The sequence below is a fragment of the Cololabis saira genome, chromosome 16 (assembly GCF_033807715.1).
Source record: "Cololabis saira isolate AMF1-May2022 chromosome 16, fColSai1.1, whole genome shotgun sequence".
Taxonomy (NCBI): domain Eukaryota; kingdom Metazoa; phylum Chordata; class Actinopteri; order Beloniformes; family Belonidae; genus Cololabis; species Cololabis saira.
The window spans coordinates 38,355,769-38,370,493 of record NC_084602.1 but is presented as its reverse complement, the minus strand read 5'-3'; the positions used below and the strand labels follow the sequence as shown (position 1 = coordinate 38,370,493).

The following is a 14,725-nucleotide window of genomic DNA, read 5'->3' as shown; positions in this document are numbered from 1 at the left end:
TAGAGTTCTCATACATTATATTCTCATAATATTACGACTTTATTCTCATAAATTACGACTTTATTCTCATAATATTACGACTTTATTCTCGTAATGTTACGACTTTATTCTCATAATATTACGACTTTATTCTCGTAATATTACGACTTTATTCTCGTAATATTACGACTTTATTCTCATAAATTACGACTTCATTCTCATAAATTACGACTTCATTCTCATAAATTACGACTTTATTCTCATAAATTACGACTTTATTTTCGTAATGTTACGACTTTATTTTCGTAATATTACGACTTTATTCTCGTAATATTACGACTTTATTCTCATAAATTACGACTTTATTCTCATAAAATTACGACTTTATTCTCGTAATATTACGACTTTATTCTCATAATATTACGACTTTATTCTCGTAATGTTACGACTTTATTTTCGTAATGTTACGACTTTATTTTCGTAATGTTACGACTTTATTCTCGTAATATTACGACTTTATTCTCATAAATTACAACTTTATTCTCGTGATATTACGACTTTATTCTCATAAAATTACGACTTTATTCTCATAATATGACGACTTTATTCTCGTAATATTACGACTTTATTCTCGTAATATTACGACTTTATTCTTGTAATGTTACGACTTTATTACGACTTTATTCTCATAATATTACGACTTTATTCTCATAATATGACGACTTTATTCTCATAATATTACGACTTTATTCTCGTAATTTTACGACTTTATTCTCATTATATTATGACTTTTTTCTCGTAATTTCCTTTTTTTTTGTCTTAGTTTGGCCCTAATACTCCGTCGTACGTTAGAGAGCTCTGCTTGCTGGTATTGACAAAGTTTAGCTGCAATATAGAAAAGAAACGCTCGTCCACGAGCACACTGAAGCAGTACCAACATAACCAGACGTGTTTCTTCAGGCTTCATGTCTGAGTCGGAGTCGTGATGGGAGCTCCAGGTCTGGTTGAAAAGACGGGCTGAACCGGGGCAGGCGTTGCTTTTCCCCTCCCTGTTGCTCTGTCGGCCCCTCGTTTACAGATCGCTTGATTCTCACGTTGAAACCTGAAAAGCTTGAACGTTTGTCAAATTCTGACCTGAGAAAAACTTCCAGTTCAGTTTAACCTTTGTGCTGTCTTTGTGTCAAGGGAGGGTGAAGGGAGGAAAGAAGGAAGGAAGGAAGGAAGGAAGGGAGAAAGGAGAAAAGAAGGAAGGAAGTAGGAAAGGGAGGAAGGAAGGAAGGAAGGAAGGAAGGAAGGAAGGAAGGAAGGAAGGAAGGAAGGAAGGAAGGAAGGAAGGAAGGAAGGAAGGAAGGAAGGAAGGAAGGAAGGAAGGAAGGAAGGAAGGAAGGAAGGAAGGAAGGAAGGAAGGAAGGAAGTAGGAAAGGGAGGAAAGAAGGGAGAAAAGATGGAAGGAAGGAAAGAAGGGAGAAAGGAGAAAAGAAGGAAGGAAGTAGGAAAGGAAGGAAGGAAGGAAGGAAGGAAGGAAGGAAGGAAGGAAGTAGGAAAGGGAGGAAAGAAGGGAGAAAAGATGGAAGGAAGGAAAGAAGGGAGAAAGGAGAAAAGAAGGAAGGAAGTAGGAAAGGAAGGAAGGAAGGAAGGAAGGAAGGAAGGAAGGAAGGAAGGAAGGAAGGAAGGAAGGAAGGAAGGAAGGAAGGAAGGAAGGAAGGAAGGAAGGAAGGAAGGAAGTAGGAAAGGGAGTAAGGAAGGGAGAAAAGATGGAAGGGAAGGAAAGAAGGAAGTAAGGAAGAAAGGTAGGAAAGAAGGAAGGAAGTAGGAAAGGGAGGAAAGAAGGGAGAAAAGATGGAAAGAAGGAAGTAAGGAAGAAAGGAGAAAAGAAGGAAGGAAGTAGGAAAGGGAGGAAAGAAGTAGGAAAGGGAGGAAGGAAGGGAGAAAAGATTGAAGGGAAGGAAAGAAGGAAGGAAGGAAGGAAGGAAGGAAGGAAGGAAGGAAGGAAGGAAGGAAGGAAGGAAGGAAGGAAGGAAGGAAGGAAGGAAGGAAGGGAGAAAAGGAAAGAAAGGAAAGAAAGAAGGGAAGGAAGAAGGAAGGAATGGATAAAATAAGGAAAGAAGGAAGGAAAAGCAAAGAAGGTAATAAAGGAACGAATGACAGAAGGGAGGTAGGAAGAAAAATGAGTAAAGGAGTGTAAAAAGGGAGGAAAAGAGGAAAGGAAGAAGGAAGGAGAGAGCATGGCAGGAGGAAAGAAGGATAGAAGAATTGTCATTTTGACCCAAAGAGAGCACAAGGGTTAAGGAAGTTTACACCACTCACATGTTTTAATCTGGTAGCAAAAAAACAAGTTCTGGAGGAAGAAGAGTTCAATAAAGAAGCCAAATAATTTTCTCATATAAAAGTTTTTAGCAGGTTTTTTTCCGGTCATTAAAGACTGTTTCCTAACGGTACTCGGATGCTTTTATCCGGACGTATTAACAGCTGTCCAAAAACACCAGACAGACTGTGTTTATTGTTTCTGCTCAAACGTTTTGTGAAGTCTGCTGCTGCAGAGCTGCAGGCGGCGTCCCAGTCTAACCCCTCCCTGCTGAGGGATTTGGCCACGTTTAGTGGGTTTTTTGTACATTTTATTTTAAAAGAAGCCAAACGTGTGATTATTGTCACAGAAATTCTTCTCTGTGATCGTTGTTCTGTGATATTTTGATGAATGTGTCCCAGTTATCAAGTCAAACGTGCTTCAGACTACCCAGAAGCCTCTAAATCTCGCCTGTTTCTCTTGTAATTTCAGCTACATGAAATAGTTTTTTGGCAGAATAAGGCCCTGTTTACACGTAGCAAAAACGGTGGCATTTTCATGTGTTTTGGCCGTTCGTTTACACGAAAACGAAGCTCAAAGTCTCCAAAAACCATCATTTCTGAAAACTCCGGCCAAAGTGGAGATTTGCAAAAACTCCGTCTTCTCGTTTGCTTGTAAACAGAGAGAAACAGACATTTAGGCTTCAGAACTCCACATTACGAGACAGAAACGTCACCACACTGCAAAAACTCAAAATCTTAACAAGAATATTTGTCTTATTTCTAGTTAAAATGTTTCATTTTTAGTCAAAAAAATCTCATTACACTTAAAACAAGACTCTTCACTGGAAAAAAGTGAAAATTTACTTGAAACAGGTGAAAATTGTCAAATAACAAGTTATTTATCTGGTAATGACTCTGATGATGATTTTTTGACTAAAAATTAGACATTTTAACTAGAAATAAGACAAATATTCCTGGTAAGATTTTGAGTTTTTGCAGCGTCATGAGTGAGACCTGTGTTTACAATTTGTTTGGCCACTGTCAATATTTTCTTGTATTTTACCTGTTTTATATTCTAAAGTCACACTTAAAAGTAACTTCACTTCTCTGTCACTCCAAACCAAAGACTCTCGTTCATCTTGGAAGTAACTGGAAGTTACTCGTGTCATTTGTTGATGTTTTTTTCCAGGATTCTGATTGGCTAGCATGACTTTATCTTCTTGTTACACTGCCCCCTGTAGGTTTGGCTGCTCATAGCACCTTAACAGATATTTATGCAGGTTCGTGTAAACGAGGGTATTTTTCAAAACCTAGAGGGGGAAATATCTGTTTTTGTAAATACCCGGCTACGTGGAAACGTGGCCTAAGTCAGATCCGGGCCGCTGCTTTAAGTCCGGACTGAACTGAGATGTGCCGCTCTTCTTTGTTTTTTCAGCTTCTGATTGGGTTCGAGTGCGGAGTTGTGGTGCTGTGGGACTTGAAGTGCAAAAAAGCCGACTACCGCTACAACCACGACGAGGTGAGACGCTGTTTTCTCCCAGGAAACTGGTCCGTTCAGGGTTTTCCTACCGAGGTCCCAGGATCAGGTTCAGCGGTTCAGTTCTGGGGATCAAACCTGCAGAAGCTGTTGATCAGGCATCTCTTTTTTTTTATATGTGTTTTTATTGGCAGACTGTTTCCACAATACAGAGCAAAACAGATGAACATACCTTTTTCTTTTTTTTTTTCCTCCCCCTCCCCATCCCTCCCCTACGGAAGAGTATTAGGGCCATGCAAAAGTAAAAAAAATTGAGAGTGGAAAAATTTTTTTATTGTGCACTTTGAGAAAAAAAGTCGAAATTTCGCCTTTTTTCTCCACACTTCAACTTTATTGACGAAATTTTGACTTTTTTCTCGACATTTTGACTTTTTTCTCGACATTTCGACTTTTTTCTCGAAATATTGACTTTATTCATTCATTCATTATCTTACCCGCTTTATCCCTTGCGGGGTCACGGGGGTCTGCTGGAGCCTATCCCAGCTTATTTTAGGTGAGAGGCAGGGGTTACACCCTGGACAGGTCACCAGTCCATCACAGGGCCACATATAGACACACAAACCATGCTCACAACCACACTCACACCTACGGACAATTTATAATCACCAATTAACCTAATATGCATGTTTTTATTATATATTGACTTTATTCACGAAATATTGACTTTTTTCTCAACATTTCGACTTTTTTCTCAACATTTCGACTTTATTCATGAAATATTTACTTTTTTCTCGACATTTTTACTTTTTTCTCGAAATTCTACTTCAACATTAATCTCGACCTTTCGACTTTTTTCTTGACATTTCGACTTTTTTCTTGAAGTGCATAATGAAAAAAAAATCTTCCTCCTCTAAAATATTATTTTTATTTTTCTCCTGCCTGGTCCGTACTCCCCCCACAGTTATCGTCATTCATTTTTCCTTGGGAATATAAAAAAAATAAAAATAGAATAAATAATAATAATTATAAAAATTAAAAAAATAATAAATAAATTAAAATAAAAAGATAGTAATATAGTGACATAACAAAAAAGTAGCGGTAGTAGTGCAATGAATGTAAACTTAAATAAGAAAATAAAATGAAAAAGAAATGGGTTATCTAGAGATTAATAATTAGTTCTTAGATCAATGATTAGGAATTCCAGTAGTAGTCACAAGTTATACTAGTAAACACTTGAGTGGGAGTGTTGTCATATATCAGAGTTATATACCAATGTATTAGTAATTAGGCTGTTACTATTCTTAGGGATAGAAAAACAACAAACAATGAAAAACAAAGACATCAGCTCAGTCCTTCAAATTTTCAAAATACAGGACTGTCTCAGAAAATTAGAATATTGTGATAAAGTTCTTTATTTTCTGTAATGCAATTAAAAAAACAAAAATGTCATACATTCTGGATTCATTACAAATCAATTGAAATATTGCAAGCCTTTTTATTATTTCAATATTGCGGATTATGGTTTACAGTTTAAGATTAAGATTCCCAGAATATTCTAATTTTTTGAGGTAGGATATTTGAGTTTTCTTAAGCTCAAATTTTCTGAGACAGTCCTGTAAGTAATAAATGGTTGCCAGCTCGAGAAGAACCTTTCTAATGAACCTCTAATTGTAAACTTAATTTTTTCCAATTTTAAGAAATCCATAATATCCTAGCCATAAGGCAATAGAAGGAGGCTTTGTGGATTTCCACCCCAACAATATTCTACGTCTTGCTATCAGTGTGGTAAATGCTACCGTTCTAGACTGTTTCAGAGATGCCTAAACCAGGGGTGTCAAACTCATTTTGCTTGGCGGGCCGGATTTGACCAATTTTTTTCTCGCGGGCCGCACGCTCAAAATAACAAAAATGGTGCGAATTTTTTTTTCTTCCTAATTCTTTATTTTTTTACTATTGTTATCTAATCCAATATCAGTTTAGTTAATTTTAAAGGAAATATGCACTTTGTTTACACTCTAATTATGTAAAATATATTTCTTCAGGATCTTTTCTTGAAATTTCTCGTTTTTTTTTTTCAAATTATGTAAGATACTTTTAATATCATTTTACAAAGATAAACAGAAACAAGTATGTTTTTTTTATATTTCGCTTTTTTATAGGAAATTTAATTAAAAGCAAAATCTTTCTTATTACATCCGAGAGTGTTTCTTTGTGATTTAGAGATTGTTCCAGTACAATTAAGTGTATTTATTTTTAAAAATTGGTGCGGATATTTACGCCAGTGTGCCGAAAAAGTCAGCACTTCTTTTTTAACTGTTTTACTTTGTCACTATCCTCGTATTCAAAACTGAAATTCTCAGAATAAATATCTTCTATCATCTTTTTTAGCAGTGATATTTTTCCTGTGAAAATATATAATAGTAGTCAGTTAATAAAAATAAACGACCGTCTACAAAGAAATATAATCGGCAAATGCATTCTAGAAAACTAAAAAAATGTTGAAAACTGCTCTATTTGTGGAATAACGATGGATTTGTAGAAGAAATATATTATCGGATATGCTGAGATTCATGGCAATTATTTATGCCTTCTTTTTTAGTAAATTAACATTTTGTTTTTTTGCGTTGGAAACTTCTCGCGGGGCCGCATGAAAATCTCTCTCGGACCGCACATTTGACACCCCTGGGCCTAGACCGGGGGTTGGCAACCCGCGGCTCTAGAGCCGCATGCCGCTCTTTAGCGCCGCCCTAGTGGCTCCTGGAGCTTTTTCAAAAATGTTTGACCTTTTTTTTCCTTTTTTTTCTTCTTTTTTTCCCTTTTCTTCTTTTTTTTCCCTTTTTTCCTTCTTTTTTAATCTCAACATTTCGACTTTTTTCACGAAACTTTGACTATTTCCTCGACATTTAAACTTTTTTCTCAACATTTCAACTTTTTCTCGACATTTCGACTTTTTTCTCGAGATTGTACTTCAACATTAATCTCGACATTTCGACTTTTAAAGCGACACTACGTAACTTTTCCACCTTAATCTAATATTTCCAGAGTCATTGTGATGGAACATCAACTTCCAACAGGTTTAATGAACCTCTGTCATGGTCTGAGGGGTCTGTATCTCCTTCACTGGCACTATGTAACTTTGAGGAGCATGGTAGGAACCCTGCCACACTACTGGTAAAGCACTACCGCTTTTGTCCAAAGGAGACGCCAAACTCAACAAAAGCTGAAAGTTACATTGTTCTGCTTTAACTCGACATTTCGACTTTTTTCTCGAAGTGCATAAAGTGCAAAAATCTTCCCCCAGTTATAACTAATATAGAAACATTCAGCATGTGTTGCCTTCATTCTAAGGCTTATACAAGACTTTTCTTTTTTTGCGGCTCCAGACATATTTGTTTTTTGCGTTTTTGGTCCAATATGGCTCTAAAACATTTTGGGTTGCTGACCCCTGGCCTAGACTGATCAGGCATGAAGCTTCAGATGTTTCCATCCAGATGAGAACTATTTGAGTCTGAGTGCGTGACGTAACCTGGCGCCGCTGCTGTGTCTCTCAGGCGATCCACTCGGTCGCTTGGCACCACGAGGGGAAACACTTCGTCTGCAGCCACTCGGACGGCACTTTGACCACATGGCACGTACGAAACCCCGCCAAGCCCGCGCAGACCATCACGCCGCACGGTAGGAGCCGTGGAGCAAAAACAAGCGCAGGCCTGCAGCTCCCTTCAATCCTAGAAGTCCAACCGTCTGCTCTCTGACCCGACAGGAAAGCAGCCCAAGGATGGAAAGAAGCCCGAGCCGTGCAAGCCCATCCTGAAGGTGGAGTACAAAACCACGAGGGCCGGGTAAGTGTGGCGCTCGCCGGGTCTCGCCGGGTCCCGCCCATCCTGTGTCTTTACTTGCTCGCGTCTGAATCCACGTCCTGTCCCTAAAGTGTCCTTTCCTGTTGTTGCACTGCAACCCAACGTGTTGACAGCATCTTTATGTGGACGGAAGCCTCATCAGTTCTGAGCGCTCGGCTTCGTCTTGTTTCCATCGTTTCCAAGGATTTCCCTTCCTGGAAAATTATTATTATTAGTATTATTATAGTCATGATTATCATTATTATTAATATTATTAGTAGTATCATCATTATTATTATCGTTATTATTTTTATTATTATCTTTATTATTATCTCTTTATTGTTTTTATCATTGTTATTATGGTTATTGTTATTTCATCATTATTATTATCATCATTATTATGATTGTTATATCATTGTTATAATTGTTATTAATATTATTTTATATCGTCATGATTATCATCATTATTATCCGTTTTATAGTTATTAATATTATCATTATTATTATCGTTGTTATTTTTATTGTTATCTTTATTATTATCTCTTTATTGTTTTTATCATTGTTATTATGGTTATTGTTATTTCATCATTATTATTATCATCATTATTATAATTGTTATTAATATTATTATTATCGTCATGATTATCATCATTATTATCCGTTTTATAGTTATTAATATTATCATTATTATTATCGTTGTTATTTTTTATTATCATCGTCATGATTATTGTTATCATCATTATTATTATTGTTATTATAATAATGATTATTATTATCATTACTATTATTGTTTTTATAATTATTATTACAACTATTATAATTATTATTATCTTTATTGTTATTATCATCATTGTTATTATTATCTTTATTATTTTTATTGTTTTTATCATTGTTGTCATTATTACCGTTATTGTTATTTCATCATCATTATTATAATTGTTATTAATATTATTATCGTCATGATTATCATCATTATTATTAGTTTTATAGTTATTAATATTATCATTATTATAATCATTGTTATTTATTATTATGATCGTCATGATTATTATTATCATCATCATTATTATTATTGTTATTATAATAATGATTATTATTATCATTACTATTATTGTTTTTATAATTATTATTAAAACTATTATAATTATAATAGTAATAGTTGTCATAATATTATTATTATTATTATTATTATTATTATTATTATTATTATTATTATTGTCATTACTATTATTGTTTTTATAATTAGTATTATTATACTATAATAATGATAATAGTTTTAATAATAATATTATTATTATCATGATTATTATAAGTAGTAGTTGTAGTAGTAGTAGTAGTAGTATTAGTATTTTATTCTCCTTTTTGCCTCAGGCTACATGTTAATCAGACTTGTGTCAAGGTCACAAAGAAAAGGGACAAAACTTTCCTGGAAAACATTTTTATTGAAAGGAAAATATTCCCTGGAACTGCTCCAGTTATTCCCAACATTTCTTCCCTCAGATATTTGAGGACAAGGATTTATATAGTTGTCATTTTGATTAAAACGCCCCCCCCCCTGCGCTTAGAAACGGGGCCAAATATCCTCCAGACGAAGCTGGTGTCCCTCGTCACCCAGTTAGCGGTGATTGGACCTCGTAGTTTCCAGCTTTACTTTAATGTGTGCGTGTTTTCTGGTCCCAGGGACCCCTTCATGGTCCTGTCGGGGGGGATGTCCTACGACACGGTGGGGAGGAGAGCCTGCCTCACTGTCATGCATGGGAAGAGCACCGCCGTCCTGGAGATGGACTACCCCATCGTGGACTTCCTGGTGCTGTGTGAAACTCCGTATCCCAACGGTGAGAGTCCACTCCGAGAGTCAGAGCAACTCGCTCTGTGAAGCCATGATCCACTTTATCAGTGTTTTATTATTTTATTTTCATGCCTGACAGACTTTCAGGAGCCGTACGCTGTGGTGGTTCTCCTGGAGAAGGACTTAGTCGTAATAGACCTCGGACAGATCGGGTAATTATTCATCTCACTGTCTCACAGTTGTTCATGTATGTACAGGACTGTCTCAGAAAATTTAAATATTGTGATTTTCTGTAATGCAATTACAAAAACAAAAATGTCATACATTCTGGATTCATTACAAATCAACTAAAATATTGCAAGCCTTTTATTATTTTAATATTGCTGATCATGGTTTACAGTTTAATAAAAACTAAAATATCCTATCTCAAAAAATTTGAATATTCTGGGAATCTTAATCTTAAACTGTAAACCATAATCAGCAATATTAAAATAATAAAAGGCTTGCAATATTTCAGTTGATTTGTAATGAATCCAGAATGTATGACATTTTTGTTTTTTTAATTGCATTACAGAAAATAAAGAACTTTATCACAATATTCAAATTTTCTGAGACAGTCCTATATACCTTCTTCTCATCCCCCGTTAATACTAGGGGTGTAACGATACACTAATCTCACGATAACGAATGATACGATATTATAGCATTATTTTTTAACAACCTTTTAACAACCCAGTTCTGACTTGAAGGAGCATTCAGGTTTAAAAACTTAAGACTCGAACCTCTAAAACTCAGACTTCTGAGTACAAATGGACCTCAAATATTTTCCTCCAACCTTCCATCAAGTCTGGGAATGCTGATCCTAAGAAATGTTCAGTGGGCTGCTGTGAATAGAGATGTGACATAATGGTTAAAAAGTAGGGGAGGAAACACTAATCTCATGATACGATAACGATACGATACGATATTATAGCAGTATTTTTTTAACAACCTTGAATGAGGAACATATGACTGGAAAAAATTGTATTTTATTTGAAAGACACAAAATACAAAACAATACTGTGTGTTTGCCCTATTGTTACAGTTTGTAATGCTTTATAACTGTTTAAGTTTTAAAGAGAAAGCCAGGCCAAACATTTTCCACAAACTGAACTAAAAGTAAATGTCAGGTTTGCATTATGCATCTTCACTTTCAGACAAGTACAAATATTTTACCACAAACTGAATAGTTTCTCTCATGTTTGACTTGACTTTTTTCTTTTCCAGAAATTTAACAACTAAAATTAAATGCATAAATAAAAGTAAATAAATAAACTATGAAAAGTCCCAAACTCAAAATGCAACATGACTGTTATTGATCTTGTGCCAGACCTAAGAGCTTCACCTGCTCCAGCCTCAGGCCGTAAGGTGAACCCCGTTATCGTTTCATCCTCACACCTTTGGGGACGACACAATCTTTACATCATAAAAAAGATTGATTCATGCTCACCTTAGAAGTAAAAGTTCAAAACCCCCAAGAGTCCCGTGATCGGGACCGCAAAACGGTACTAGTTTCTTCTCAGCGTAGTAAGATTTTCGTCCGCGGTGTTACTAGTAAACACAATATATTAATATTAATAACTCAATATCGTGCTACATTTTGTCACCTCCACGACACGTATCGTGTCGTTTTTGTATCGCGAAATTCCGCGGCACGACATATTGTTACACCCCTAGTTAATACTCACTTCCCAAGCGAGTATGATGATCGTCACGGTAACAGACGAGACATGCTAGATCAGGGATATTCAACTGGCGGCCCACGGGCCACTTACGGCCAGCCAGGAGCTTTTATTTGGCCGCTGGTCATATTTCAAAAAAAGGGGGGGGGGGGGGGGGGGGGGGGGGGGTAATTTTGTCATTGAATTTACAAAAAAACAAGGCAAATTATACCTTCCAAAAGAACATTTTCATCAAAGAACACTGAGCGACCAATGAGTAAAACAAAACAAAGAAAAAAGGGGGGGAAAGTAGTGATCGGACGTCACTTCCGGCCGGTAAAGCGAAACTAACATGGCTTACATATCGCATTTTGTTAATTAATAAAAGTTTAAGATGCTTTTAGCCTTTTCAGTTGATTAATGATTGATTGGACAGTGTTTGTACATGTTAATCTCTGCTGGAGATGTTTTTTACTTCAGATTTTCTGCCAGTGTTGCACAGTGATAATGTTTGTCACATTATTTATTATTAACCCCCGTTTATAGAGGACTTGTTAACATCATTAGGCTTCTAGGATTGGCCTGAAATTTATTTCATTTGAATCTCTAAATGAGGACTTTGAATTTCAGATGGATTTCTAAGCCTCCTATAATTTCATGCGATTGTTTTGTTTTGCTGATACAGTGCACAGATGTGTCATAAAAAAAGGAGCTTATGGTTAATATTTTGGTTGCTTATTTATAACACCAAACTGGCTACTATGGACTTTAATGCTTGTGCCCAATGCTTAATATAATATTCAAATAAGGAAATCTTGGTGGAAAGTGGTGCTTTGTCATTATGGCGTGTTTTATTAAAAGTAGGTAAATATCAACTTCATTACGTTTGTACAATGCATGGTTTCAAAATGAACTTGCATTTAAAATAATATTTCTTTATCTGAATATTATATTTAACATTCATAATGACTAAATCTGGAGACAATTAATACATAATTATTATGTAAACTAGACAGATATATTCTCCTGCTCATTCCTGAGCACAAATGTATTATAGACACATAAATCTTCGTGTTTGAGTGCAAAACACATTTTGAAAACCCCCAAATTGTCCATACAGTCCTTTTGCAGATGTGGCCCCCTGCTAATCTAGTTGAAGACCCCTGTGCTACATGCTGTTTGTCATTCCAGGTACCCCATATTTGAGAAACCCGTACCCGCTGGCCATCCACGAGTCCCCCGTCACCTGCTGTGAGTATTTTGCAGACTGCCCCTCCGAACTCATCCCTGCACTTTACTCCGTCGGCAGCCGGCAGAAGAGGCAAGGCTTCAGCAAGAAGGTACGTCCTCTCCTCAGTCAGCACGTTTACTTCACGCTGTGGCCAGACGTTGACGTGATTTTCTAACTGAAGGTTTGTGATACGTGGCAGAGAGAGGAGATTTGGCTCGGTTGTGAGTAGTGATGCACCGAAATGAAAATTTGTGGCCGAAACCGAAACCGAAAATAATAATAAACACTTGGCCGAATACCGAATAACATACCGAACATGGTTCTTCACAGTTTTTCCATTTATTTTGCCAATTTTTTCACCATTGGATAAATCAAATAAATGTGCTTTAGGCATGCTTTTCAAAGAAAAAAATCTTTTACAAAATTGCAAGGTAGAAATATTTATTGAACATGAACAACTGAACATTGTTTAATTTCCCCGCATTTTTAAGTATTCCAAACTTAACTTAAAACTTAAATAAAAAAACTTAAAATAAATTAATTAGGCCTATAACTGACTGCTGAAAAACTGTAACATAGGCCTTTAGGCCTTGAAAACAAAAAAAATGTAGTGCATTAAAGTGCATTGTAAAAAAAGTGCAAAAGAAGTGGATAAAATAAAATAAAGAAAAAGAAAATCAATCCCTTTCCCATAAAAGTATTAATATTGGAAAGGGATTGATTTTCTTTTTTTTTTTAATTTTGTTTTATCCACTTCTTTTGCGTCATCTAAACATGCCGTTATTAATTGTTCGTTTTTTTTTCCCCACTTATTCCACCGAACACCGAAAGTGTTTTTTTGCCATTTTCGGCCGAACAATTTCGGTTTCCGAACATTCGGTGCATCACTAGTTGTGAGCACGTCTTTTCATAGCAGCTGGTTTTAGAGGCGGGACTATGCCCTCGTTTTTATTATTGGGGCCTTGAGTTATTACACAGGTGCAACTTGGGAGATAAATTACGCTCAGTAGCTGTTGAACTACGTCATTACTGATGAGAAATACCTTCCCTTGTCCCCCGACTGGCCTGAAAAACTTCAACTCGTCGTCCTGTCGGATCTTATCTGGTTCCACCCTGGAAGGATGTTTCAGTTTGACGTGTTGACACAAGGAGGTTCTTTGGCAGCTCGTGTTTTTTAACCCTTGTACGCTGTGTTTGGGTCAAAATGACCTAATTCTCCTGTTCCTTCCTTCCTTCCTTCCTTCCTTCCTTCCTTCCTTCCTTCCTTCCTTCCTTCCTTCCTTCCTTCCTTCCTTCCTTCCTTCCTTCCTTCCTTCCTTCCTTCCTTCCTTCTCCCTTGCTCTTTTCTCCCTTCCTTCCTTCCTTCCTTCCTTCCTTCTCCCTTGCTCTTTTCTCCCTTCCTTCCTTCCTTCCTTCCTTCCTTCCTTCCTTCCTTCCTTCCTTCTTTACTCCTGCTCTCTCCTTCCTTCCTTCCTTCCTTCCTTCCTTCCTTCCTTCCTTCCTTCCTTCCTTCTTTTCTCCCTTGCTTTATTTATTTTCTTCCTTCCTTCCTTCCTTCCTTCCTTCCTTCCTTCCTTCCTTCCTTCTTTCCTCCTGCTCTCTCCTTCCTTCCTTCCTTCCTTCCTTCTCCCTTTCTCTTTTCTCCCTTCCTTCCTTCCTTCCTTCCTTCATTCCTTCTTTACTCCTTTCCTTCTTTCTTTCCTCCCTTCCTTCCTTATTTTCTCCCCTCGTACATTCTTTCCTTGTTTTCTCCTTTCCTTTATTCCTTTTTTCCCTCCCTTCCTTCTTTCCTCCCTTCTTTCCTTCCTTCTTTTTTCCCTTCCTTCCTTCCTCCCTTCCTCCCTCCCTTCCTTCCTTCCTCCCTTCTTTTCTCCCTTCCTTCCTTCCTTCCTTCCTTCCTTCCTTCCTTCTTTCCTCCCTTCCTTCCTTCCTTCCTTCTTTTTTCCCTTCCTTCTTTTTTTCCTTCCTTCCTTCCTTCCTTCCTTCTTTCCTCCCTTCCTTCCTTCCTTCCTTCCTTCCTTCCTTCCTTCCTTCTTTCCTCCCTTCCTTCTTTCCTTCCTTCCTTCCTTCCTTCTTTCCTTCCTTCTTTCCTCCCTTCCTTCCTTCTTTCCTTCCTTCCTTCCTTCCTTCCTTCCTTCTTTCCTCCCTTCCTTCTTTTCTCCCTTCCTTCCTCCCTCCCTCCCTTCCTTCCTTCCTCCCTCCCTCCCTTCCTTCCTTCCTCCTCTTTCTCCTCTTCTCCCTCTTCCTCCTTCTTCCTCCTTCCTTCCTTCCTTCCTTCCTTCCTTCCTTCCTTCTTTCCTCCCTTCCTTCCTTCTTTCCTTCCTTCCTTCCTTCCTTCCTTCTTTCCTTCCTTCTTTCCTCCCTTCCTTCCTTCTTTCCTTCCTTCCTTCCTTCTTTCCTCCCTTCCTTCTTTTCTCCCTTCCTCCC

At 37.1% G+C, this 14,725-nt stretch overlaps 1 protein-coding gene across 1 annotated transcript in view; it reads left to right on the top strand.

Annotated features, from left to right (window-relative positions):
- stxbp5b (syntaxin binding protein 5b (tomosyn)) overlaps positions 1–14,725 on the top strand; it is an 85,560-nt gene that overhangs the window by 39,333 nt on the left and 31,502 nt on the right. The window contains 6 exon segments of the mRNA XM_061743932.1: positions 3,701–3,784; positions 7,294–7,417; positions 7,503–7,581; positions 9,259–9,413; positions 9,507–9,582; positions 12,263–12,407. Coding sequence (XP_061599916.1) covers positions 3,701–3,784; positions 7,294–7,417; positions 7,503–7,581; positions 9,259–9,413; positions 9,507–9,582; positions 12,263–12,407 — 663 coding nt within the window.